We start from the raw sequence: 26,731 nt of genomic DNA on the forward strand, positions 1-26,731 counted from the left end.
TGGAGGCGGCTGTCAGGAGGATGGAGCCAGGCTGTTCTCAGTAATAGGGCAAGGGGCAATAGGGACAAACTGGAACAGAAGAGGTTCCAAAGAAACACAAGGAAGAATGTCCTCACTGTTGAGGTGAGGGAGCACTGGAAGGGGCTGCCCAGATGGGTGTGGAGTCTCCTTCTCTGGAGACATTCCAACCCAGCTGGATGAGTTCCTGTGTGACCTACTCTAAGTGGTCCTGCTCTGGCAGGGGGGTTGCACTGGATGATCCTTCGAGGTCCCCTCCAGCCCTTGAGATTCTGTGAGACAACTGCTGGAAACTTTAGTAAAACAAAACAGCTTTGACAGAGGGATGAAGACGACACTTCCTGTTGGAATGATCCTCAGGCAGGAAAAATTATATGTAAATATAGATGTGATCTGGTCAAACACATCCCCTGGATCTCTCTCAGAGGGCACCTACAGTGCTGCTTCACTGGCACAGAGTGTAGTTTTTAAGCTATGCTAAGCTCCGGACAGACTTTAACCCTTGTAAAATACAGGTTTAACACCACCACCTACAGCCAGACACCTGCTAGTCCATCTACATTAAATCCACCACGACGTTTCCCTTCAGGAGCTTTTTAAAGGAGCTTGGCAGGAACAGCAGGTTAAGCGAGGCTGGGCTCTGGGATGTACTGATGTGCACCAACAGAGGCAGTCTGCCTTTCCATCACATCTGATGAAGGCAGGAGGGAACACCGGTGGCGGATTCAGTGGGTACTGAGTGCTCCTAGAGAGGTTTGTTACCTGATCCACAGCACGTCGGGACCACACACAGCAATAACCTCAGCTCGACTCTCAGTGCTTCCCTTTACACCTGCTGTTCTGACAATAAACGAGCAAAACGCTACTCATAAAAAATTACCTGGATGGGCAACTTTCTCAGCTCAGCCTCACCTGCAAGTGTTTATGTAGAAAAGGCAGGCAGTGCTGTTACACCTAACTTACCTTATATAACTCAGCTTTTAGCACAGTCTTGAATTTACTTTTTTTTTAGTAGATTCAGCGGCTGAAAACATCCAGAATCCGTATCAGGTGAGTAAATGCCGCACAACATCCGGATGGAAGGAGCTGGGTAAAACCTACCATATTAAAAGCAAAACCAAGGCTCGGACACACGCCGTTTCACTCACCAGGGCTTTTACTGAAATCACTCGGGATCTCTCCCGTGTCAGACCAATGACCCGCTCTCCCGCTGGATGGCAGTGGCAGGTCACGCTGACCCCTGCGCTAAGCAGAGCCGCGGCAGAAAGCGGAATAAAGCACCACCAGAAAGCTACTGTGCGTATTCTTTTCTAGGTTAAACCGCAGTTCGGCGCAGAACGGACCCGAAGAGCGGGACAACGGCAGCATCACAGTCTCTGTGCCTCAGCCGCTCCCGCCTCAAGACGCGTAATGGCGGCCGCGGCCCCTCACGACCCGCCGGCCAATCGGCGCCCTGCTGCGATGGGACACGTGACTTCCGCATCGGCAGCGATGGTGCCGGAAGCGCTTTGCTTCTGCCTCGGCAGTACCCGGAAGTGGCGGCGGCGGCGGGAGCCCGCGCCTGGGTGCGGCGGGGAAGGAGGAGAGCGGCCGCCCCGTGTCCCCGCCGGCCCCGCCGAGACGGTGAGGGCCGAGCTGTGGGAGGGGAGGCCGTTGCTATGGGAACGAGATTCGTCCTGTTCTCAGGGCCCTGGACCGGGGAGGGAGCTCTGAGGGGCCGGGTGGGCTCTGAGGGCCTGGGATGGGGGAGCGCTGAGGACAGGGTGGGCGCTGAGGAGGCCGGGAGGGTCTGTCAGGTTCTGTGTCACCATTGCCCCTGGGCGGGTCTGTGTCCGAGGGGTCAGGAGGCTATGAGGAGGCGTCGGGACGGAGTGGGGGGTCCTTTAGGCTCCGAGATGGACTTATCACGACCTCCGAGGTGTCCCTAGGCCGGGGATCTTGGGTCTCAGCCCCACAGGGAGCCCAAAGCCCAGCCCTGCTCTGCTCAGGGAGTTCGTCTTCCCGGGGGACCTCCCAGGGCTGCCTCAGACTGTGCTGTGATGAAAGGAGCCTGGGGTTGAGGGTGCTGAGTGGGGTTCTGGTCCTTTCTCTGTGTGTTGCTGGTGGAACTGGCTGCAGTCGATGGGAACAGCACTGGGGAAAAGCAGAAGGCACCTGCTTTCTGTCCCAGTTATCTGCAAGTCTTCTTATCCTTTGCCTGCATTTGATGTTCATAAAGCCTTCATAACACTGGTGTCCCCTCTGCATCTCCTGGTATTTCGCTGCAGCTCTCAGTGCTGATGTTGCTGATTCAGGTCTCCTGGCCTGTGGGAGTGGGTGCTGCATGGCCAGCACAATGACAGAGAGGCTGCAGCAGCCCTGGCTCATGCACACACAGCACAGGGGAGAGGACTGAATCACTGCTTCTGATCCACTCTGACAGGGGTTTTCTCTCTAGTGGCAGGATCAGAGTCTTTCTAAATGGGTAATGAATGGACCCTGGCATTAGTGTAATGGGGATAACTTAACAAGGAGAACATTTTCAAGTGCTCTGAACACATCCACAATTGATTCTTCTTTTAGAGGAGTTGTTTTGAAGAGGTTACAGTTCCTCAGGTGGTTTGGTTTTACTGAAAATGAAACTTGGATCTTTAGAGGCTGGGTTACAAACAGCATCAGGTTTTTTTGTTATTGTTGGTATCTGGTTCCCTGTTTTGAGTTCATGGTTCAGCTTTTCTGTGGCTGGAAGAACACAGAGTTGTTGATGTGAATCTTTGTGCAGATTTAATGCTGCATTTTTGTGACAAGAGGAAAATAAATCAGTATTAGGACATTGACTTCAGCAACAATTTCTATAACCAAAGAATAATTGTCTATTCTTGCTTTAAAAGAGGGACAGTGCTTAGGAGTGGTGGTGACAGATGCACCTTTACAAGAATGGAGCTGGAGGAAATCATCCCAGGTCTTGGTGGCCAATGGTTTGCTTCCAAGTGGTAACAAGTAAATTTGGGTTTCAGATGGAATCTTAACGTGCTGCGGTGTGAGCCGAGGTTCATCTGCATCATAGCCTTTCCTTACTTAGCCTAACCATAGACACCTTTGTGTTCCCAAGTTATGTGCCAGCCCATAAAAAATACTTTAAAGGTGCTGAAAAGAGTGAAGTATCAGGAAAAAGAGATTATGACAGCAGGAGGAAGTTGCTGATCCTTTATGGCAACCAGAATTATTAGCAGAAAGTCTTCCTTTCCCGCTCCTCTTCTTTCACACAGTGATGCCCTGACCATGACTCGTGTTTCTTGGCCCAACTCTAATATAATACTCAAAGAACATGTTGTTTTAAGGCATTTACTGCAATGTGCTTCTGCCATCATTTTGTCACACTGTTGTTTGCTGAATAGCTTTTGCAAAACTCTCCCACGTGTTACTATGGAAAGGAATTAGTCTGAACTGCTGATTCCTTTCTCCAATGACTAACTTACTCCAGTGATGTGTCTTTGTGCCTGCTCTGCTTTGCAGGTTATTGGAGTTGGAATAGATGGTTTTCAGCTCTGCTGTAATTTTACCTGCTGACAAACTATCACAAAGAGCAGAATAGTTGATGCAAGCACCAAAATGAAGCTACACAGAATTGAAACAGAGGCCACAGAGACGAATCTCCTTCCTCAGACTCATGTTGGACATAAGGTGTATCATGTGTTCTGTGGAAGCTGTGTATTGTCTTGCAATTTAGGAAGTCCCTTCTGAGTGTGTTTTAGATTCATGTTTTCAGTACTTGGAAAATGGTAAATGGAGACTGAAAGATAAGGAATTTGGGAGTAACTGTTAATCCAGCTGTAACCCTATAAGCTAGTGAAGCCTGCACACTGGCAGTTTTCCTGCAGGGAGAAATGGAGTGACTCACAGAACATACCAAGCTCTGTATTTATGAAGAATTAAGACACAAAACCTATTGATTTCTACTTGGCAACTGTTAAGTAACAAGAGCAAAAGTTGCTTTGCTTTATTATATTCAATGCTGCATGTGACTGCAGGAAAATAATCTGAGGCAGTTGGCTTTCAGGGTGAAGCTATTGAGTCTGCAAGCTTCCAAAGTGTTTGATGCCATTTGTTGTATAATGGACGCTAATGGTCTCTTGCTGCTTTAAAAAAAGAAGTTAAATCTGGAAGTTACCTCAGTGTTTATTACTAATTAATGGAGTATTATAAGACACTCTTACGTTTGCCAGAACATTTTGACTTCAGAGTGAATTAATGGTGTTCCTGTGTGGACCCAACTCCCAGTTTGTTCTGTAATAATTGGTGTGCATCAAAGATATCTTTGGTAGGTTCCTGACCAGTCAACTTCTGTGTGTATAGACCTAAAACTTACAGGACTCTCCAGCCTCAGCTCAGCTGATGCTCCTGATGTGCTTCTGGGCTCCTTTGGGTCAGTTATACTGAGAATGATCTGAATATTTATGCGGTGGGTTTATGAAGTATTAAGTCTATTGTGTGAACTGCTGAGTGAATTGTATTAATATTTATAGGTTCAAATGTGGAGTGCTTTATCAATTAAAACCAAATCAAATCCCATGCTTTAGGTTTTTAAGGCACTTGCAGCCTGCAAGCAATGCTCTTTCTCTACAACAGTTACACGGGAATGCTGTTACAAAAGCATCATCATTTCACAATTAGGCCAAGATAGGAAGGCAGTTGGGCCTCTTGGTAGAGTAATTAAATGGTCTGTGATGAAAAATAAAGATAGGTAAACTTGGCATGAGTCAGAGGTAATACAATCAACTGATAAGAGTGAGCTCACCCTGCTTTCCCGAGGCATAGCCTTGAGTGCTGCCTGTGGTAAAGCTGTTGTATTGATTCCTGACTTTTTTCTCTCTTTTTTTCTTCCAGGCTGACCTAAACTGAGGTTTTTTTCTAAACATCATGGGAGAGATTAAAGTCTCTCCTGACTATAACTGGTTCAGAAGTACAGTTCCTCTTAAAAAGGTATGTCTGGCTGTTACCAGCTTGTGGGTGAAATGTCTCCTTTTGCTTTGTACTGGGGGAGACTGTGCTGTTTGGTGAATGCAGAATGGTTGTGGCTGTGCTGGTGACTTGGCCTATCTCCTGAACTGGTGTCCCATGTGTCATACAAGGACGTGAAAGTATGCTCTTGACTTTCACATGCTTTTTGGAGGTCACTTCTGCATGTAGTAGGAAGCAGAGTCTCATGGTGTGAGCCATGGCAGCAGTGCTTAGAGTTTGAGTGCCAGCCATGCCTGAGACTGAGCAAAACGCGTGTGCTGGTGACCACATCCGTGGCCTTCCATGGAGCTGCCTGTGTGCATGGCACCACACCAAGGCAGGGCAGCTTACCTGGTGGCACTGCAGCCAGAGCCACCTCCACTGTTCCTACCCATCATGCTGAAGCTGAAGCAGTGTTTGAAGGCACCTCAGCAGTTGGGCTGCACATAAGGTTCTCGTGAGTGGAAAGATGCCACAGTGGAAAAATACAAATCGTTTCTTCCACTAACTTGTCTTCTGCTTAATCACACTGCCCAACCACTTTCTCCTCTCACTTGGATTCCTCTACTTCCTTCCTCTGAACCGTGGCAGTGTTGGAAGTGTGCAGTGCTCCAGCTCGGGGTGTGGAGTAGCAGAGGGTGCGGAGCAAAGTGCTGGTCCATAGCGCCTGACCTGGAACAGCCGTCATGTACCCGTGCAGCTGAGGCTGTGCTCACAGACTTGTTGCAGATACACAATTATTTTAGTTAACAACTTATCATCACAATAAGTAGTCAAGCACTTGTTAATCACCTAGTAATAGTTCAATCAATTAGCTAAGCACTTGCAAATAACTCAAACACCTATTGATTAAGTAAGTATTCATTTGAATCACATAAGGATCAAACTGCAAGAGTTATATACCACACCTGATGGGGACCTGTTACCTTAGCTACAAGACCCTGGTGAATGTATTTGTTAGGTTACCTTGGCTGTTACCTTAGTTGTTTCTAAAACAAAGGGACTGATATCTTTTTTGACCAATCACTGTGATTTTGGAAATGTTGTGTTTGTTGGGAACCAATCAAGGTGAAGGGCTAAATTGATAGATGGACATTTTATGCATGCTTGTGTTGGCAAATTGGATTCTTTTGTTTGAGCTGTATAAAAACCCTGAAAATGGTAACTAACAAGGTAACTAAGGAGGAGCTACCCCCCCCCCCCCCCCCCAACTTTCCCAGCGCTGCATAATAAAGAAGTCAACAGACTCACCTGAGCAACAGCCCAGGCTCCTGACAGGCTGAAGGACACTTTTGCCTTTATACTTGTTACTTGTGTAACTGTACAGGCTGAGCAGAGTTGGTGACTTGTCTAACTTGGGGGTAGTTTATAGTTTGGTTTTGGTCTAAGCCAACTTGAAACTGGCTCAGTTCTCTAGACTGTATCTTCTGTTCAGGGCTTCTCATTCACTTTTACCAGTCTGTGTCTTCTGGAAATAAGATTGCTTGCTATTGACTGTACATACTATGTCTATCCAGTTTCTTTCCATTTCTGACCAGCACCAGACCTGGTGGGTGTATTTGTGCCATGCTGCTGCCTCCAGGCAATGCCTCAGCAGGTAATGCCTCAGCAGGTATTACAGTTCTCTGAGCTGCTGCTTTATGGGATGCAGTATGGCAAACGAGAGGAGTTGGAGGTTGTGGTTGCAAGGGGACACGTTGCTGCTGTCGTGTGGACTGTGGGATGCTGCAGCTCACTGCCAGGGCCTCTGCCTTCAGCTGCTGCTGACTGCGCAGGAGTTTTTAAATGGGGATGTGTAAACTGAAGCTACTGCTGACCTGCTGACCTTCAGACTGAGGAATATCTTACCCTTTTGAGTGATTCAGTCTGCTCAAAAAGTAAAGCAATGCCCTAGTGATGAACGTGGAGCATGAAGAAAGTAGAAATAAACAAAGTGGTCCTGGTTTCTGGAGGGAGAAGAAAAAAAAAGGCCCAATTTGAAGATGTAATTAACCTCTGAAGCAGTCTTTAGGGATACATTTGCTTGCATTATCCCTCCAGAAGCATGGGCAAAGCACATACAGTCCAGAGGAAGGCATGACCAGCCAGCATGCTGGTGAGCACGTGTTACTGCTGTCAGTTCAGCCTCGGGAAGCAGAGACAGAGCCATTTGTTTGCCAACAGGCTGAGATGCCCCTCCTGACAGGAAATGCACAGCTCCATCGCCCTTCCTGCTCTTGTCAGATGGGGGAAACAGCACAGAAAATAATATTTTTAAATTAAGTCTTTAACTTTGCCTGCCAGCTTCCATTTGCACACACCACTTGCTGTCCTTGACAAGTCCTTTCTAAAAGTCTTCAGCAGGGGACACTCTGGCTCTTCCAGGCTCAAAGGGGAAGTTCTGCCATGAATTTAAATACAGTGTAGATTTGACCCTTTATGTAAACTGTAGGCAACCTTGATTGATCAATCAGAACAAGAAAAAGGCTGTTGACCTACCAAATCAGCAGTTAACCATGCTGCTGTCAGCCTATGCAGTGCTCAGCTGTGGTTGGGAGCTGGAATTAGACTATTGGTATGTGGCTAGAAATCAAACAGAGCACTGTCTAAATCCATTGGTTCATTCTGGGCTCAAGGAAAGGTTATCTCTGTGCTTCAGCTTTCTTAGCCTGAACTAACTTTGTGATTTCAAGGAGTATGGCTCACCTTTGGATATATTGCTAAAGGTAAATGACAGTCACTCCGAAGGGATCCACATTGCCAGTGGAGTCAGAGCCGAGAACGGCCAGGCCTGGAGCTCGGAGTTGTGTGCAAAAGGGTCATTTGAGGGGGAAATCAGGAGGGCTTTTGCACCAGGTTTATTTTTAAATGGTTTCAGTGGTCTGGAAGCTCTGGTATGCAAGCTTTCTTTTATTTTCCTAGAGACTTTACAAAACAGCAGCAGCATGTGATTTGTCACATGCTCCCAGAGCCTGAAATACTGGCTTTATTACAAGCAGATTTGTTAGTCAAGCAAATCTGAGTTGCAGAACTCTGTTCTCCTCTCATTCCCTGAGCAGCTTAACTGCTATAATGGAAAAGTGAATCGTGCTTGTATGTGGCTATTCAGAAAGCTGTAAAACCCTGATGCACAGGAGATGAATTCCTGCTGTGTGATACAGTTTTCCCCAAGGTTTGTGCTTGATCTGATAGGAGCTGCACACCTTTGCTAGGCTGGAGTGTTGAAAGAGTGTCCTAAATAAACTGCTTCATATATTTAGGTTCCAACATTGTTAGAAGACTTTTCCCTAATTCCTGTAATTTTAAAGATACTATTTGTGCTAAGGCTTCTAGCTTTTGCACTGTGTGAGGAGCCACTCATTAAGGATAGCAGCCCACGTGTGAATAATCTGCTTCAGCCTAGACACTCATGACTCTCCCAACATGCTGCCAGATGATTTTCTGTTCCAGGTCAACTCTGCAGTGCTGCCTTGGGAGTTGTGTGCATCTCTGTTTCTGGCAGCTGTGTAAAAACGTTTCAGATCAATAATTTGTGGTGTTAGCTGCTTAATTCTATCAGCTTGCCTGTATCCAGACCTGTAACATCTTTTATCCAGTGAATGCAAATGTCGATGGTTGTTTAAAAAGCTGCCCTGGGGGCAGTGCTGGCTCTTCCAGCCTAGAGCTGTTGCTCTCCATGCCAATAACTGACCTCCTGGATCTCTCCTGGGCCGTGGCACAGTGACTCCTTTCCTGAGGTGTGATACTCATTAACCAGCTGATGTCAGGACACACGAAGCACTTGGTCTGACAATGCATGGCCGCAGTTCTGCTCCAGCTGTATCCACACTGACATTGTCATTCCAGTTAGTAAACAGCCTTAGAGAAGCAAGCTGTTGTGAAAAGGAGTAAAAGATGCTCTTTTCAAAGGACTCTTGAGTATTACACTAGATGACAGAAATTTAGTAGAAGCAATCCTGGAAGCTGGCTGAAGAACCTAATTTGTCATGTGTTGCTTCTCCCCACTGTGCCTCTCTTTTCCCAGATAATAGTGGATGATGATGACAGTAAGGTCTGGTCACTCTATGATGCGGGCCCCAGGAGCATTCGGTGCCCTCTCATATTTCTCCCTCCTGTAAGTGGAACTGCAGATGTGTTTTTCCAGCAAATTTTGGCACTGACTGGATGGGGCTACAGAGTTATTGCTGTGAGTATTCTCAGTCCCGTGTCAAAGTCAGCACACGTGTGCTTTTTCCTCTAACCAAGGTCAGATAATGAAGGTGACTTCTTAGTTTGGAAGAATAAGGAGAATCCACAAAAAACCTGATTCTGAGTTGTACTTAAGAGGATGTAGCTTGCAGATCTAGGCAGAAATCTGCTGTAAGCTTATGGCAGAGCCTTGTGCATACTCATTATTAACTTCTTAGGCTATTTTCTCCCTCGTGTGCCCTGGGCAGCAGTTGTTTTTGCCTCCAGATGTATCTTAGTTAGCCATGAGACAAGCATATGGGTTATAGTCTGGGGTTTTGTGTTTGCTGTAGGGATGATGGATAACCTGGTGCTCAGCCTGCCGAGCTGCAAATGCTAAGACAGTCCTTAAAAACCTAACTGCAAGCTGGTTTGTGGCTTTTCAGCTCCCCAGCCAAACTGAAACAATTGATTTGTGTTAACAACATTTATACTAAACAGTCTGGCTTTAGTAGTACTGCTTTTTCTCTAGCAGCAGTTAATGATTTCTGTACCTGCCAACTTTACATGCTACAAAATCACTGAAGAATCATTCCAGCCTCTCCTGCCCCAGATTAGCAAATGAAACACTGCTTTCCCCAACAAACTGCCTCTTTGGTGCTTCTGGTTGTATTCTTGTACAAGCAGGGGGAGGCATTCCCACCTTGCTGAGGAGCAGAAGCCTCATGATGCAGGAGGGGCAGTTTGCTGCCTTCAAACCTTTCCTGTGAGGGTTGAGGTGACTTTCAAGGGGACAACTGACAGGTACTGATCAGAGATCAGCTTTTTCTAACTTTGTATTGTTTTAGTTGCAGTATCCAGTGTACTGGGATCACCTTGAGTTCTGTGATGGATTCAGAAAACTGTTAGACCACCTTCAGCTGGATAAAGTGAGTGCTCTGAGATGGGGAAATGGAAATAGTTGCAATAAAAACCCAATGTTTGAAAGAGTCTCACTTAAGAGCACGTGTATAAAATACAACACAAAGTCATGTGGCCTATAGATAAAGTGGTGCTGTTGCAATTTCACTCCTGGAACAAGTTTATTTTTGAAGGTGAATACCCTTAAAAATTGTCATACTTGGCCTAAATTCAATTGCATGGGTTAACTTCAGTTTTTCTTGAGATCCCATGGAAGTTCCCATGGAGATCTCCCATGGAGATCCCATGGCTTCCCTAACTCAGGTAGTACAAAACACCACAGTAAAGGGTCTTGGACTGGGATAATTGTTGAAGACAAAGTGAAATGTTTAATTTTTTTCCTTAAGCTTGATGACAACACAGAAAGATGACTCATGACCTGGAAAAGCTGCTTTTTTTTCCAGTATTTATCATGTTTCTTTCATACCTATAACCAGAAGCTGAATAGAAGAGTTTGATCCTTTTAAAAAATGGGTTATGAGGGCAGGGGGAGGTTTAAATGAGTAATTTTTGTAATGAAACGTCATGCTTTGACATCACTTATTTCACAAGTGTAACATGATCTTTTTGCTTTTTTTGTCCCTTGGATTAGGTTCACCTTTTTGGAGCTTCTCTGGGAGGCTTTCTGGCTCAAAAATTTGCTGAATACACACACAAATCTCCCAGAGTTCAATCTCTGATCTTGTGCAATTCCTTTAGTGACACTTCTATCTTCAATCAGACATGGACAGCAAACAGGTAGGAAGGCTGAGACAAGCTATCAGATTTGTGGCATTAATTTTTTTGGCTAAGAAATGTCATGCTGATCTGGTTGGACATGTGTTAGACCTGTTTCTAGCCTGGGTGAGGGAGGTGTGGGATGGAACATTTGTGACTTTTAAATCCATGGAAATTTTCACAACTGAGACTGTGGATTTTGACAGATGAGTTGTTCCTTGATCCTCTGTGGATATGGGGTCAGATTTAAGAACTAGCAAAACTATTTAGAGTGAGAAAAGTGTTATTTACACTCTTGCAATGTAAAACTAACAGCTTTCCAGAGCATTTCAAGCATCTAGCTGCTGGGCTTTCCATCTCTCTGCTCTTGAAGCTTCTTCAAGATTTCTTTTGGAGTTAAAGCTTCCAAGTTAGTGGAAGGAAAGGAAGCGCTTACAGCAAAGCATCTGAATGCTGGAGATTGTTACATCTTGTTTCTGTTGTAGCTTTTGGCTGATGCCTGCTTTCATGCTGAAAAAAATTGTCCTTGGGAATTTTGCATCTGGTCCTCTAGATCCTGAAATGGCCGATGGGATTGATTTCATGGTGGACAGGGTAGGTGGCTCTGTACTCTAAAGGCTCTGTACTCTAGTGGCTGTTCTATCATCTCTGTGGAAGATGTACTTAGCAGGAGGTTGTTGGTATTTCTGCTGCTTCCTTCATTTACATAACCAGAAGGGAGGAGTGGGGAAGGGGAGCTTTAGCAGGTGCTGTCACAGCCTCAGTGAAGCCGTGACTATCTACCTTACCATTCTGTTTCTGTAGATCAGGGGAGAAAAAGTTAAGAACTGGAGATGGCAGAGGAGGAAGTGCTGGAGCACATCTGCAGGCCACACTTAAGAGGCAGGAGCAGCTAACAGAACATGTTTTAAGCATTTGTCTCATGCAGAATAATACCAAGTTGGTACTTTGATCTTCATCTGAAACACAGTCATGTCTCCCTTTAAAACTAAGTTAGCTGTATTGTTAATATTGCATTAAATCCTTGCTGTGATGTATGGTGTTAATTGATGTTTCTCTCTGCTGAAAGCTGGAGACTCTGGGCCAGAGTGAGCTCGCTTCCAGACTTACCCTCAACTGCCAGAACTCCTATGTAGAGCCTCATAAAATTCGAGACATCCCCGTGACCATTATGGATGTAAGTTAATCTCAACATAATCCTTGTATTTAAACCTTGCCAGGTGGGGCCTGGGTATTCTGCTGGCAACTTAATAAATCTTTGCAGCACCTAACTTCATATATAGATAAACCTTCTACTGCCTGGGCTGCATCAGGTCTTGTGTGTATTAAATGATGAGTTGGATATCCTGTGCAATAACACAGCCACACATGTATGTATCACAGCATTACCTTTCTGGCTGTCAATGCCCAACCTATTTGCTTGTTTGCCATTTCATCAATGTTGTTCCATAGAGAAGCTGAGAATTGCTTCTAGCAGCAGCAGCAGCAGCAGCATATATCCAGCCTGATTCACTAAGCAAAAGCTAACTAGATTCATGACTAACTGCTGTGACTTGTTACTCAGGTGTTTGACCAAAGCGCACTTTCCACTGAAGCAAAAGAAGAAATGTACAAGCTTTATCCTAATGCCAGAAGAGCTCATCTCAAAACAGGAGGCAACTTCCCCTATCTCTGCAGGAGTGCTGAAGTCAACCTATACATTCAAGTGAGCCTCTGCATTCCAACCCCATCTGCTAACGTGTGTATCTGAAAGGGCAGCAGGAGACTCCTGTGCATGCATTTGTCTCTGAACCTGCCCAAGCTCTGTGCACCCTGGCTCCTGGATCACTGATGCAGAAGGCAGGGCTGGCTTTGGGGTCCTGCTGTTGCTTGTTTTCCTCTGTCCCTTCTCTGAACTCTCGTCTTTCAGAGCCATGATTTCATCCTCAGAAAAACTACCTGGAAGGAATGTTTCCCTCTTACCAAACCCATATGCCTCTGTACCTGTTTCAGTGTCATTTTCCATGTCCCACAGATCCATCTGCTGCAGTTCCACGGTACCCGCTACGCAGCCATCGATCCCTCCATGGTCAGTGCAGAAGAGCTGGAAGTCCAAAAGATCAGTCTTCACGCCAGCCACGAGCCAGAGGAGCAGTAGGTTTTGAGGAAAACGAGGTGGTCCTTCCTGTGTACAATCAACTGTTCCCACTCTGCCTTGTCCCTTGCGTTAGCCGACTATCACTGTGTGATTCCAGCAGGATCCGTCATTAGTGAAGTACCCGCGGGCAGCAGCCAGCAGCGCCATGGGATAGAGCTGTTTTAGTCTTGGAATTCAAGTACCTTTGAAGACTACAGTTTTAAAAACAAAGACAGTTTTGCTACCAAAGTCTTCACTATCATGTTCTTAAGCAGAACAAGATTTCTTTTTATATTTTCCACTCAGCTGTATATATTGCCCTCACCTGCAGATCACGCACTTCGAGTCTGACGGGTATTTTTGTTGACTGTTTGGTTTGGAAGATGTTGAAGTGCCAACGTCGCCATCACTTATTTGCGTATTGCGTTGCATTGTAACTTAGTTTCTATTTGAAATAAAGCATTTGGATTTTTAACTTTCTTGCTGTTTAAAAATGGGTTTCAATAAAACTTCAGTTTCATCTCGTGCCTCTTGTTTGAAGCCCTGAAGAGCAGCGTCTTTGTCTCCGCAGCCACCTCCAGGCATGAGGAAATCCCATACCTCCAGCTTGAGTTCACCTCAAGCACGGCCCAGCTCTAATTACAGGGCTGCATTGGTTCACACTAAGAATTATGCAGTATTTTTTCACAAAGAATGTCAAGTTTAAGGGTAAAATCTGTATTTATTGAATTACAGCCATTATTTTCCCCTTGAAATGACATAAAAATAAATACAAAGTATTAGGTGACAGGCTCTGTGTCCTTGTCAGAGGCTGTGGAGGTCACCAGTGACCATTATTGTCTGCAGCCTCGGGATTCAAGAACTTTCCTCTTTGATTTACAAGTCACCTCTATTAATGTACCTTTATAATCAGTATCTGTTGATGTTGTTCTGTGAAACTTTTTGTGAGGGCTCAAACATTAAAGATCACAACCCCTAAGGTACCAAAAAAAAGGACCAAGTGTGGGCCTTGACTTTTCTCCAATTCCTCCCCAACAGGGAAGTTATGAACCCCTCCAAGACCAGTGACAAGACAATGCCTTCCCGGAAAAACAAGTAAAGAACATTCCTGAACACCAAGGCTTTCACCTCAATAATTAAATAGACAAAACTTTATGTACACAAAAGTTGATATAAACAAGGTACAGTAAACTACTGTAGTGTTTCCTGGAACTCCCATGGTGCCAAGCAAGGCTCACTCACTCAGCTCCTGCTACAGTGCTCACACTCTATGCAAGGGCTGATAAAAATCTGCATAAAGGGGCATTTTAGACCATTGGTGTTTGCCTAAAACCCTTGACATTTCGGCTCAAGCAGGAGGGCACTTGTTTCAGACTAACAGTGATGCCAGCTGTTGATGACAAGAAGCCCTTAGGTTGCAGCTGCGTTCTGAGTGGTAGGACAAATGTCTCCCCTGTACCTCCACCCCAGAGCGGTGCCCTCCCACTGTTACATTGCAATGCACTTCCGTGGCGAGGCAGAGTCTGCATTTGCCTTTTTCCGAATGCTTTCTGTAAAAGAGAGAACATTCTGCTGCACAGAAAGTGTAAAGCTGTCAAAATAAAAGGGAGAGGAAGAAATGAGGTGTAGGGGTAGCAAGGGGGCAGGGCAGGGTGGCTTCTCACTTGTGTGAGCTGGCCTCAATCTTCCTCTGTGTGTGTGTGTTGTGTAACCACAGAATCCAGGTCGTGCTCCCTGTATGTTATTTGAAAGACAAAAGCATTACCTGCTAAATCTCTTCTTCCAATCCCCACAAGGCCTTCGTACAGTCCCTTGATTGGATTTTCTCCTGTGGTGATCACACCGTGGAGCCAGATAAGCAGCATCCTGTGGCCATGCTCCCTGTAGCTTTTAGTGCCTGGCAAGATCAAAGCCCAGCTCAGCTCCTGTGCTTACAGTGCAGGGCCCTGACAAAGCCGCTTCCTGAACCTCTTTGGATTTTACTGAGACTTTATTCCTGGTTGTGCGATCACTAGGTCAATGTTAAACTGAATGGAGTGGCCACGGATGAGCTTGGGCTCATCAGACCACTCTTCCTGGCAATACAGAATTCCTGCCCTCAGACTATAGCTCAGCCCCTTGCTTGCATCATGCCAACTACAGCAGTCCCCGCCCCTACGGTAACCAAGCAGCAGTGATCTGCTTCCAAAACTCAGAACTTCAATTCTAAATGGGACTTCACTGCCTCCTTAGTTCAGCATTTTAAAGGAAAAAATAAAACTCGTTTCCTCTGTCCTAAAGAACAAGACTTTTTTTACTGAGTTTCTGTAGCAAGGACTAACAGTTCTGTCAGTATTAGCAGTGGGCCAGTAACCCCCATGCTTGTCTGCTTTACCCCTAAACACATTCCAGTGTGTAGATACTGGATTTTTAACCTAATCTCTTGGCTTCCAGTTGGATTCCTTCATGATTTACTATCACTGTAGACTCATCCCCTAGTCCAAAGTAAGGAAGGAAAATATTTGTGCAGTGTTTTATACCTGTCCACTGTTGCTCAATGGCTCTAATGTGGGCATCAGTGAACTTCCAGTAATGTGCCAGCTTCTTCCATTCTCCGGGTTTGAGGTACTTGGTAGCTAACCTCCATATGACCGAGCGGATGTGCTGCGTCTCCAGCCTGTGATCTTGCTTAAAGGTCAAGTGCTTTGCCACCCAGGAGTCAGAGTCACTGTTGAGGTTGTCCTGCCAAGCCAGAAGAGGGGTTTCAGCTGCAGCCTCCCACATCCCCAGATGTGTGGGTTGCTGTGAGTTCATTCTGGCACAGCACATTCTTGCTATTCTCGTGTTTCCCTCTGTTCTAATGCCTCATGGTAACAAAGCCCGCTAGCAGCAGCTTTGCTGCAGAAGCCCATGCGGATCGCAGTTTGCATGTTTACAGTGCCTTTCATCTGGGCCTTGGACACAGCATCATTTCATTAAACCTCTTTGCTCCCCTGCAGCACAGGCACAGCTGCTCACCCCACTTTACATGCCAGAGCACAAAGAGGCTAAATGATCTTCCCAAGGAAGCCTGTGCAGGAAGGGCCCGATACACACGGCATCAGTCCTGACACTGCACCTGAGCCGAAGGCATTTGCCCTCCTTTCCTTCATTTTCTTTCCCTGCTAGAACACCGTCTTTCCTGGTATGGAAGGATGCCCAAAGTCTTAGGAAGATGCAAGGGATGTGGTTGTACTTTCATCACACCCTCTGCTCAGATTGGTCTGGGCAGAGGCTTGGGGTAGGCAGGGTTTCAGATGGGGGACTGGGAGGAGAGAAACTGCTGGGCCACACTGGGAAACAGGAGGATCAGCCTCTGCCATGGGAAAGCTTGCGAGGGAAGTCAGTTGTGTGACTCCAAAAAGAACTGATCACTCTCCTCACGAGAGGCATCTCCTTTCCACTACTAAAAAACTCCCCACAGGAAAAATCCCCAGGCATTTTCCTGCTCAGTGCTTTAGTTTCTCCTCTGGGAAAAAGAACCAATGCTATCCCACTTCCTTCTATGGGGCTTTGGGAAGAGCTGCCAAAAAAATCTTCCCTTCAACACAGCCTGGGTTTTAAAAATAGAGACTTTTGTAAACCAGGAAAGCCTTAAGTAGATATTGGCATGGTGAGGACTTTTGTTTTTCTTAGGGAAGGTGATGAAAGTAGAAGTCAGGCTGTCAGAGGATGTCCTGTATTTCTTTTCCTTTTGACAGCTGGTAGTGTGGAGTCCCAATGGAGAGGATAAAGCTACACCTGCCTTGGAAAGCACAGAGGACAGTAGTGTCAGCTGCTCACCTTTTCCCATTTGTAAAACCGATCAGCTTTGATAATCATGTCTGCCAAGTTGATGTGATTGCCTCGGGCAGCGACATCCAGAGAGGTTTTCCCTTGCTGAAATCAGAAGGAGAAAAATGAGCTGGAAAAGACCTTACATGATTAAAAGGTACAATCTCCATGCCCCATGGCAGTCAGGCAGCATGCAGCATGGCCTTCTGAGCACTGCATCCACCGGCATGAAGGGCCCCTGTTCTTCACCTGTAAAGCCCTTGGATGTGAAGTAGCTTTGAGCTACCTCAGGAAGGCAGTTTTGAGGCTCTGCAGCATCTCCTTTGCCACAGATGGTGGCAGGGTGCCCTCAGGCTCCCAGCAACACAGGTGCAGTGAGCAGAGGACCAGCTCAGCATGCCAATCCAAGGCATAAATTGCCTTGTGCTGACACACTAAACTGAAGTGATTTATACAACCTCATTAACTTTATAGGCTCCACATACACATGGTTAGAAACAGTCTCCTAGGAGAAGCACAGGCTGATAAGACTATGAAAATATAACTGTGCTCCTTACATGAACATGATTTTGGACTGGGCAGGGAGGGGATTTGTATTCATATCTAAAAGCATAGCAGAAAGGAGCAAGACTTTAAAGTTTCATGAAGGAATGCAAGCCAGCTCAGTCATCAGCACACTAGGGAGAATGGTTCAAGGCTCAGATGTGAGCAGAAGCCCTATTTCATACAGCCAAGTGCTGTGTTTCCTGCAGCAAGTCTCACTGCGCTTCCACAGGCTGCTGGAAGGTGGCAAACATTCACTGCAGCCGAAGGCCTTGCCAGCCAGCAGGGTGCTTCCAGCCTGTACCTGCTTTAACCCAGCAGATGCTATTTTCATCTCTGCTCAAACTCTCTTCACCATTTTCCGCTCTTTCAGGCTGCATGTAACTTGCTCAATTCCTCTAGAATTCCTTTTGTTGATTTAATTGGACGGTAAAAGCCCTGGACACTGGTGCCAGATCTATACCAACCAGATACTTTTAACCTACTAAAACCTGTGTGCTGTAATACTTGAGGTATGTTATTTACCATTATTTGAGAGGATCTTTTATATTAACATGCAGGTAGAAACAGAAGGAACAAATTTGAGAGGAAAACGTTTGCTCATTGTGTGAAGTGTTTTCTACCTTTCTAAAACACAGTCACTTATTTCTTGGAAAACATGAAATAACCTACTCAGCAGCATTTCAAGGCCTTTCCCTGGAAATCAAGGAGGGGTAATAATAATATTAGAACAACACAAAGAGCATCCATATTTTCCCTCCATATCCCCATGGAATCTGCTCAGATCACAGAGACACTCACCTTGTCTATTAGCTTCAGATTAACCCCTGCAATGAGGATCATCTCAGCAATGTCCTGCCTGCCGTGCTCCGCAGCAATGTGGAGTGAGGTCTGCTGCCTCTGCAAGAGGGAGAAAGGACTAAATTTCAGAGAGGTACAAGGGTGAAACTGGAAGGACAGGACAGGACAGAACAATACCAGAAGGAAGTGCTGTTAAAATGCTGTTAGCTCTGCCCTCCTTTTTCCTTTCAATCTCTGTATAAACTGAGGGCCAAACACCCTTCTACCTCAAACTGAGTTGGGTTCCTCAGGCTGTGCGGAACAGATCTGCCCCAGCAAAAGCACTCAGGAGCCTCCCTGATAACGTTTCAGACTAAAGAAGGAATCTCTTTAGTTCCATAAAGCTCCCTAGAGTCACTTACAGGACTGTATTATATCCTCTTATTTGAACAATTTCTGTAGGCAGATAGTTTGGCCAAGGGAGGAAAGGACCTGTGCCAGTTCTTTGTTCCTAGGACACAGCTGGGTTAATGTGCACGCACTGTAAACTACAGGTACCTTGGGACTGGTTAATGGGAAAGACTAAAATCAAACAGAAAATGCAGCAATTTTATGGTGTCATCAGGAGAGAACATCACTACAGGAATGAATGTTAACCAAAACATAATAAACAAGCTCCATAAAGCCCCTAATTCACAAAATCACAGTATGAGGAGAAACCCAGCTACCCCCAGGTTTGCCTCCCATTCACAGTGCTCTAAAACATTTTGCAGAACATCTTCCTGCCTGAAATTTCTCCCATCTGCCTCCAGCAGGGAGGAGAGTGCCTGACAATGCAATGTCATGGAGCATGGGTCACAGGGACGTGGCACAGCCCACACATTGAATGCCATCATGCAGTTACCTCACTGCAACACTCGGAATCATTTCACAGGTTTCATGTTTCCTATGTTGCACTTTCAGGTTTTCCCCATTTTAAAGAACTCCTATTTAATCCTCTCCCCAACGTGATCAAATGCCCCATGAAACTGGTTCATATTTCAAAGACAAAGAACAGGAGCTATGGTCTTACATTATCTGGAATGTCAAGGTCACACTCTGCATCAATGAAGAGCTTCACCATGGCTGGGAAGTTCTGTAGTACTGCAATGTGTGTTGCTGAAGAGTTTTGCTGTGGAAAGAAGACCCTGTGCTCAGGAAGAGCTTAGCTAGTGGCACCCAAAGGACCATGCTGTGCTCAGCATGTCTTAGAACAAGACAGCTGCCAGCCTGGACTGGAGACAGACTGGAATCACTGCCCCAGAAGCACAGACTCCACAGCAGCACTGGTCCTTGCAGTGTTGCTTTGTGCTCTTGAACAGTCCACACACTGTCATTTTTGTGAGGAAAGCATTGAGCAGGACTTACATGGTTCACAATGTCTGTGTGGATTCCTGCATCCAGAAGGATCCTGGCCATCTCCTCATAGCCATGCAGTGCTGCGTAATGAAGGCAGTTCATCTTCTTCTGAGAGGCACAGAAGAGATGAGTTTCAGTCAGTGATTCTTCTCAGAAGCTACAGTTCTTATGCACTGTCCACAGAGATCTCCCCAGTCCCCTCCTCCAAGAGCCTCATGCCCTCATACTGACAAATAGATTGTCTTCCCAGCCAAACCAGTCCCAGAGCAGCCTCACCCACCTCTGTGCAAAGCCACAAAGCATACACTTCCCTCTGGACTCCTTGCACTATTTCTGAAGTGCTAGACTCCATACAGCCTCACCCAATAATGGGGGGCCCTCCCTGAGAGGCCACAGCCCCAGGCAAAAATCCACAGAGTAGTGTCTGCAAATGGAAGAACCTCCACAGAGCTCACCTGGGTTTGGGCATTGATATCAGCACCTGCTTCCAAGAGCTGCCTCACACAGGCGCTGTGGCCCCCCTCAGCAGCCAGGTGCAGAGCCGTGAGTCCTTCCTGGACAAGGCAAAAAAGAACAAGCAGCATTTTTATAAACAAGTGAAAGTTTCTACCCCATCTTCTGAATCCCTGATGTGTTAAAATACCATTTTGAGGGCCAGCAATCTACAGTTGATTGTTAGCAAAATAAGGGACACAATTATCTGCCACTGACATATCAGAGTACTGGCTACAAGACATCACGTTCATCTTTTCTCCCCTTCAGCTCACTAGCAAACAAAAATGGATTTCACGTGGGCAACAAAGATGAACACTTTTCCTGGAGTAGTCCAGGGACACCTGTAGGCAGAACTGGAAACTCATGGCCCTCAACCACTGGTTCTCCCTTCTGAGGGCTGCAAGCTCATTTCTTTACAAGAAAACAGAAACAATCAGGATTCCTAAATTATTTATTCTGGGTTTATTATTGCTCTTTGTATGAAGAGCAGCTCATCTGAGGAAGACAAATGCTGCCAGAGTTACTACAGAAGGTGGCTTTCCCTTCCTTTCAGATATTAATCACAATCAAATATGCTTTTCCAAGACAGCAACTCAGTAAGACCAAAAAAAAAAAAAAAGCTGATAAATTTAATTGGGAGTGCGCCCTGGAATAAATAACAGTGTTACTAAGCCAATATTTGCTACTTAAATCATTAACTGTGCTCCAGACATATAATTTTCCAAAGCAAGTCTGTCAAAGAGAGATCTCAAACAGAAGGTCAGTATATTTAGTGACTAAGTAAATACTATAAAGCATCATGAAGTTTAGTTTAACACACTCAATAACCATTTAGGCACCTGAATGTTAAAGGGCTGGGGAGAAAAAAAGAGACAGAGTGATAAGGTAGGTCAGCAGGTACAGCAGGAAGAAAAGGCTTTAGAAATGGATATTGGTCCAAGAAGGATGTTGCCTCTCGTTTACACTCTGCAAGTATTACCTGCATTTACACACATACTTTAGATAACATCAGCTCTCTTCTAGGCCTCTCCTGTCAATACTGACTATTCGCCTGATGATTCCGGCAGGAGACTGTTTGTAGGGAACGGGCAAAACTGTGGCGTGTATTTCATTTAAATGTACTCACTAAATTCTTTTCATCAAGGTCCACTCCAACATCTATGATCTTCTGCAGCACAGAGAGGTGTCCATTTTTAGCAGCTAAATGCAATGCTGTATTTTCTTCCTGAAAGTCAACATCGCTTCATACATATACATATCACAGAGTTGAGTAGTCATACACCATAACTTTGCACAAAGTATATCCAGCAGGACTGAAAAAGAGGTTATAACCAGCAGCACAAATCTGAAACGGTCTTCTCATGGGAGGTAAGGGAGGTAAGAGGTAGGGAGGTAAGAAACCCTTAAACTGGAGCATGGTCCACCAATCTCACTGCCTATCCTGTCTGAAAAGTCCTCAACAGAAATCCAACGTGGATTGAGGTACAAATGGTTTGCAAAATGGCTAAGGAAGAAAAGCCCTGACATATCACAACCATAGTTAGAACTGCTGAGAACTTGTCTGCATGAGCCTCATTTAGTATCCTGTTCCCTGACTTTCACATCCTCTAATCCTTGAACTTTATCTCCGTTGCATTTTATGCCCATACCTTGTCTTTGGCACTGTGAGAACAACCCAGTTGAATTAGGAACTCCACCACCTCCAGCTGCCCATGCTCTGCAGCCAGATGAAATGCTGTCCTGTCCATCTTGGAAACAAAGAAATACAGTTAAAAAAAGGCTCAAAAAGCACAAGATTAGATCATCAGCTACAAGCAAAAATGCCTTGGGCAATAACCCAGACCACAGGGGGAAAGACTGCTGCACTCCTACCTTGTCTGTCTCATCCACACACATGTCCTCTAGGTCCTCCATGATGAACTCCACCACCTGGATGTGTCCTCTCTGAGCTGCACAGTGGAGCAGGTTCCTGCCATTCTGGAGAAGATATAAAGGACAACTAATTTAGCAAATCCAAAACTGTTGGACAGTCTCTTTTAACAACCTGTTAAAGACCCATTCCATACCTCTCTGCATCTCTAGGGCTAAACTAGCTTGTGCTGCAGACAGCAAGTTCTGACTAAAATCTTAATGCTCCTGTTCCCAACCAAGGCCTATTTGAAAATACACAGACTGATTCACTAAACCCACTTCCCATTTCTGTAACACCTTCCACATCATCACAGCACAAATGGAAGCTGAGAAAGCCACCTGTATCTCTGCAGCTACAGTTATTACACCTGGTTTAGGAATAAGGCAGAAACGCAGGTGACAGTCCCCACAGCAGATGCTGTCCTACACCTTAGCTCACAGGTAACTACGCCCTTCTCTCCCTCCTGTCACTGTCTAGAGCCCATGAGGGACCCATGTAGGGAGACTCTCTCACCCTATTGACACAGTTAATCTTGGCCCCAGCATTGACAAGGATCTGCAGGACACGGAGGTGGCCGAACCAGGCAGAGAGGAGAAGCGCGTTCATTCCAAACTGGGAAGAGAAGAGCAATACTTACAGCTAAACTGCAATCACCACAACTCCCACCTGGAGGGAAGCTGTCCCTCTGCCTTCATGAAGTTTCCCATCTACTTTTGTTTCTCTCTGGTTGTTTTTACTCCCACTTTCTCTGCCTTTTGACTGCCACTTTCTTGTCAATGATGCATATTAGTCTGGTTGTTATGGGGGAGAAAGAACTGGCTGGCTGGCACTGTCTTCCCTCAAGCCCCAACCACATGACCAGAAACAGCCAAGTATCCCCATGCAATACTGAAAACCTTATAGATTCTACCAGCCTACTCCCTAGTCGCTGTGCATGGAAGGAAAAGGCTAAAACATTTTAGCACAGAAACATTTGAAAACAAGGCTTGCTCCAGAAAGGCACCGTACCTGCCTCAGCAGTGAGGCCACAGCTTCCCAAGCTCTGCAATGCTTTGTGCCACCCACCCAGGGCAAAGGTAGAGTCTTTAACTGCCAGCCCAGAACCCAGGCCCCATCTCTCTCCTTACACAGAACACATTTGCAGGACAAACAAGGGAGATTGGCCTTCATACACTGTCTTTGTCATCCACTGGGACATCGTGATCCAGGAGCAGTCGCACAGCATCCATGTTCCCTGCTCCTGCAGCCCAATGCAGGGCACTCCGGTCTGTCTGGAAAGAAGGTGAGAGAAAAGTGCTGTACACAGAATGCTTGTGTATTCACCAGCCTCCCTGATAGCCAACATCTCCTTTGCCATCCATGGACCCAGGGTTTTCTTTGGACATAGCCCTCCATTGCTTTGCTTTCTTGTCAGGCACAGTTGCTAGTCACCTTCTACTCAGAAACTCTAGTTCTAGACTATAATGACAGCAGAGAAATGAGAAACATCTCTGACAATGGATGAGCAGATTGAAACAGTAGGGATGGGAGCAAGCCCATATTTCCAGGAACCTACTGGTGAACAAGAGGAGACCTGCACCAGGAACTGAGTTAGTCCCACAGCCTTGGTATACAGAGATAGCAAAACCAAAGCCTTTAATTGCAGCCGTGTGTTTCTTGCATGCAGGTTCCAAGGACAACCAAAAATTATCACTGTCTCTCAGCTCTTGCAACTTTCCAGCCTGGACAAGATGACAGGGCTGTGGCTTTCAGTGTGCTGGAAACTACTCAGTTGCCACGGGCCCTATTTAGCACTGGGCAGTGTATTTTAAAGCTTTGACCCATTGGGCAAGATAATGAGAAGAGTAGCATTAAGGAGCTGCAGTTTAGAAGCACAGGATCAGCACTCCCTGAAGCTTAGAGGTGGAAAAACCCAGGACTTACATTGTTTTTGGCTTTGATGTCAACCCCTCTCCTGATGAGCTCCTCCATCCTGGCCGTGTCATTACGCTTCGCCGCATTGTGGAACTCCTTCTCTGAATGAAGCACTGAAACAGAGACAGAGAGCAAGTATTAAACCTGTGCTGGCAAGAAGCATGGAGCTGCATGTCTCAACAAACCTCCCCTTCACCTCACCAGATCCTGTGGCTTCAAGAAAGGGTGAGTGCAGACGGATTCTTCCAGTAAGAATCCCAGCCCTAGCAAACATACCAAACATCACATCGGTATGTTTGCTGGGTTCATCCTCTCCCACTATCTCCCCTTCCCTGAGCACCCCTGTGCTACATCAGTGTTCTTCCAGTCCCACCAGCTTCTCTTCTAATTCCATGTCTTTCTCTGCATGGGCTTGCTCCGGCTCCAAAACCTTTTGATCTGGGCATCCTCCGAGGCCCAGAGCTGGTGTGAGGGCTGGGGCAGATGACACAGACCCTTTCCTCCATCCCTCTACTTTCATCTTAGTGCTCTACAAGGAGGCCTTTACACCTGGTCCTGATGTGCCACTCCCAGCAACCTGAATCAGCCGACCAGAACAAAACTGTTAGCTTGGCCTGTGATTAGTGTTTCATCTCTTAATAGACCATGGCAGTTCTGCACATAATTTACCACAACTGGCAGTTATTTGTCCTGCACCGTTAGGCACAATTTAAAGAGGTTTACTCCTTGCCCCAGCAATCTTCTCCTCGATGGAACAAATCTTCCTGCCAGGAAACAGAGCAAGACTGTGACTCTGGGCCTTCTGTAACCCCACAGGGGGGCTCTCAAGGTTTTGAGGTGTTTTTTTTTTTGCAAATCTGGTGTCTGGTTTTGCAGGATTCAGTCTTTGCCCTAGTGCTTTTAGGGAATTCTTTCAAGAAGTGTTTAAGGCAGACCTTCAGCTCAGTACATCTCACTGAAGAGCTGTCTTCAGATGCTCTGCTCTTTTCCATGTTTCTGCAGATCCCAGGCCGCCGTTTGACGGCAGCACAAGTTCAACTTCAGTTTGTATCAATGTATCAACTAGACACTAACCACCTGCCACAGAAGGGGCACAAAACATATAATTGTTCCACCTTGTGGAGATAAACAGGAGACTTGCTGTCTAAATAGGACTACCCCATTCCTCTCTGGGGGGCACAAAGGCACCTCTACCATGGACTCTTAGGGCAGCAGAGGCATAATTGCATCCTCAGATTTCTGTTCCACTTATCTTCAAACCAAACCCTTTATCTCAAGAAAAACGTGAATAACACACGTCTTAATACCAGACAGGGTCATTTAAGAGTGTTGGACCTGCTGCTACAATGAAGGCAGCAGGATTTGGACACAGATTTCTGCAGGAACAGGATTTTCTGTACTGTACATTGAAACTGTTCTCATCTGTTCAGGTGTGTTAATGGGATTGCACTTGCAGACCCGTCATTTGAGAGGAACTTGGGAAAAACCTGTGGAGTTTATGATAATTATTAACACCAATGACTACACACATACTACCTCCTTGGAAAATGCTTATCTTGGTTCAGTGGAGTAAACCATATGTTTCAGTTGAGCAAATGTTGCTGCCTCTGCTCTCGAAGTGACAGAAATGTGTTCTTTCATTTTATGATAAGGCAAAGATCAGGAGATGAGAAACTGCCCCTTGACTTGTTCATTCTTTCATCGACCTGTAAAGATGTAGTAACAAATTGTGCATTGCTATGGCTGTAGAAGCCACAGTTTGTTTATTCAGCAACACATGGCAAACCATTTGATGGTCAGTTTCCTACTTGGTGTCCACAGTCGTGAACCTAGCCCTGTAGATGTAAATGCTCTCCTCATCATGGCATGCACCTGTCCAACAGCAGCATTTTACTAGATATTTAGCAGTTTTTTCGTTCTTTTTTGAGCTCAGGTTCAAGCCTTATGGTATTGAATTCAGAGGAGCATTGGAATCAGCTGCCTAGATGGGCTGTGGAGTCTCCTTCTTCGAGGACAACCAAAACCCACCTGGATGAGTTCCTGTGTGACTCTAGGTGATCCTGTTGTCAAGGGGGTTGATGATCTTTCCAGGTCCCTTCCAAGCCTTAAGATTCCGTGAAAATTCTTCCCTCAGCCTCACCCTTAGCGAGATGCACCAACTCATGGGCAGTTTATTATGCAAGAGATTTTCCAAAGGAGGTGAAAGGTATGCAAAGAAACACACTCAAAGGGTCTGCTGAGCAATATGAGGCTGCAGGTCACAAAGACAACCCAGTGCAGCTGGGGACTGCCGATAACGGGGGCCAAAATGCCTAAGTAGGGGCTATTTGTGCTATACGCAGCATCTTAAGGGTACAAGATGCTTTGAGGCAAAAGCAGTCTCGATTCCCGCGCTACCCTACACACCTACTTTGTTTCTGAATGGATTTCTATACGTTTTGTAATTCTTTAAAGCCTCCTGGCCCTGCTCCTGAGCCCACTGCGGGAAGGCCAGCGCCGCCCCTGCCCTTTACCGCGACACAAATCCCCCCTCATTGCGCGGCCTGCCCCGATCTCGCCCACACTCACGGGTGTCCGCCTCAGACGCTAGATCGTCCTCCATGCCACGGACCGCCGTCCCGTCAACGCCGCCTCAGGGCGGGCTGAGGGGCGCGTCCCCGCCGCCTCACGGGCGCGTCCCCGCCACCTCACGGGTGGGCTGAGGGGCGCGTCCCCGCCGCCTCACGGGCGCGTCCCCGCCGCCTCACGGGCGGGCTGAGGGGCGCGTTCCTGCCGCCTCACGGACTGGCTGAGCGTCGTCGCCCCACCGCCTCAGAGCGCCTCTTTTAACTCTTATTTAAAGGAAAATACCACATAATCGGTATTTTCGGTACGTTTTGGGATGTCTTGAGGGGGAAAATCTAGCTACCGCCATTTTGGTCAGGGGGCTCCGCCGGTGCCAGCGTTTACCTCAGTGTTGG

General features: G+C 46.2%; 2 protein-coding genes across 4 annotated transcripts; one reads left to right on the plus strand and one right to left on the minus strand.

Annotated features, from left to right (window-relative positions):
• The first annotated feature begins 1,547 nt into the window (after positions 1–1,547).
• Positions 1,548–13,412, plus strand: SPG21 (SPG21 abhydrolase domain containing, maspardin). 3 transcript variants are annotated; one of them, XM_061999019.1, is made up of 10 exons: positions 1,548–1,641; positions 3,514–3,681; positions 4,885–4,980; positions 9,002–9,163; positions 9,993–10,073; positions 10,697–10,842; positions 11,307–11,415; positions 11,891–11,998; positions 12,386–12,526; positions 12,836–13,412. In XM_061999019.1, the coding sequence occupies exons 3-10, from the start codon at positions 4,918–4,920 to the stop codon at positions 12,956–12,958; spliced, it is 933 nt and encodes a 310-aa protein (XP_061855003.1). In that variant the 5' UTR covers positions 1,548–1,641; positions 3,514–3,681; positions 4,885–4,917; the 3' UTR covers positions 12,959–13,412. The 3 variants fall into 3 exon arrangements, with proteins under 3 accessions (XP_061855003.1, XP_061855002.1, XP_061855004.1); XM_061999018.1 differs by lacking the exon at positions 3,514–3,681; XM_061999020.1 differs by lacking the exons at positions 3,514–3,681; positions 9,002–9,163.
• A 624-nt stretch (positions 13,413–14,036) lies between these two features.
• ANKDD1A (ankyrin repeat and death domain containing 1A) lies at positions 14,037–26,398 on the minus strand. Its single transcript, XM_010210666.2, has 15 exons — positions 26,340–26,398; positions 23,781–23,884; positions 23,030–23,128; positions 22,371–22,469; positions 21,818–21,922; positions 21,595–21,693; positions 21,072–21,170; positions 19,906–20,004; positions 19,460–19,558; positions 19,125–19,223; positions 18,074–18,172; positions 16,739–16,834; positions 15,457–15,658; positions 14,703–14,834; positions 14,037–14,487 (listed from the first exon to the last, which is right to left on the minus strand). Exons 1-15 carry the CDS (start codon positions 26,371–26,373, stop codon positions 14,426–14,428), a joined length of 1,527 nt encoding a protein of 508 aa, XP_010208968.2. The 5' UTR covers positions 26,374–26,398; the 3' UTR covers positions 14,037–14,425.
• Positions 26,399–26,731: the final 333 nt, after the last annotated feature.

Source organism: Colius striatus, chromosome 7 (genome assembly GCF_028858725.1).
Source record: "Colius striatus isolate bColStr4 chromosome 7, bColStr4.1.hap1, whole genome shotgun sequence".
Taxonomy (NCBI): Eukaryota; Metazoa; Chordata; class Aves; order Coliiformes; family Coliidae; genus Colius; species Colius striatus.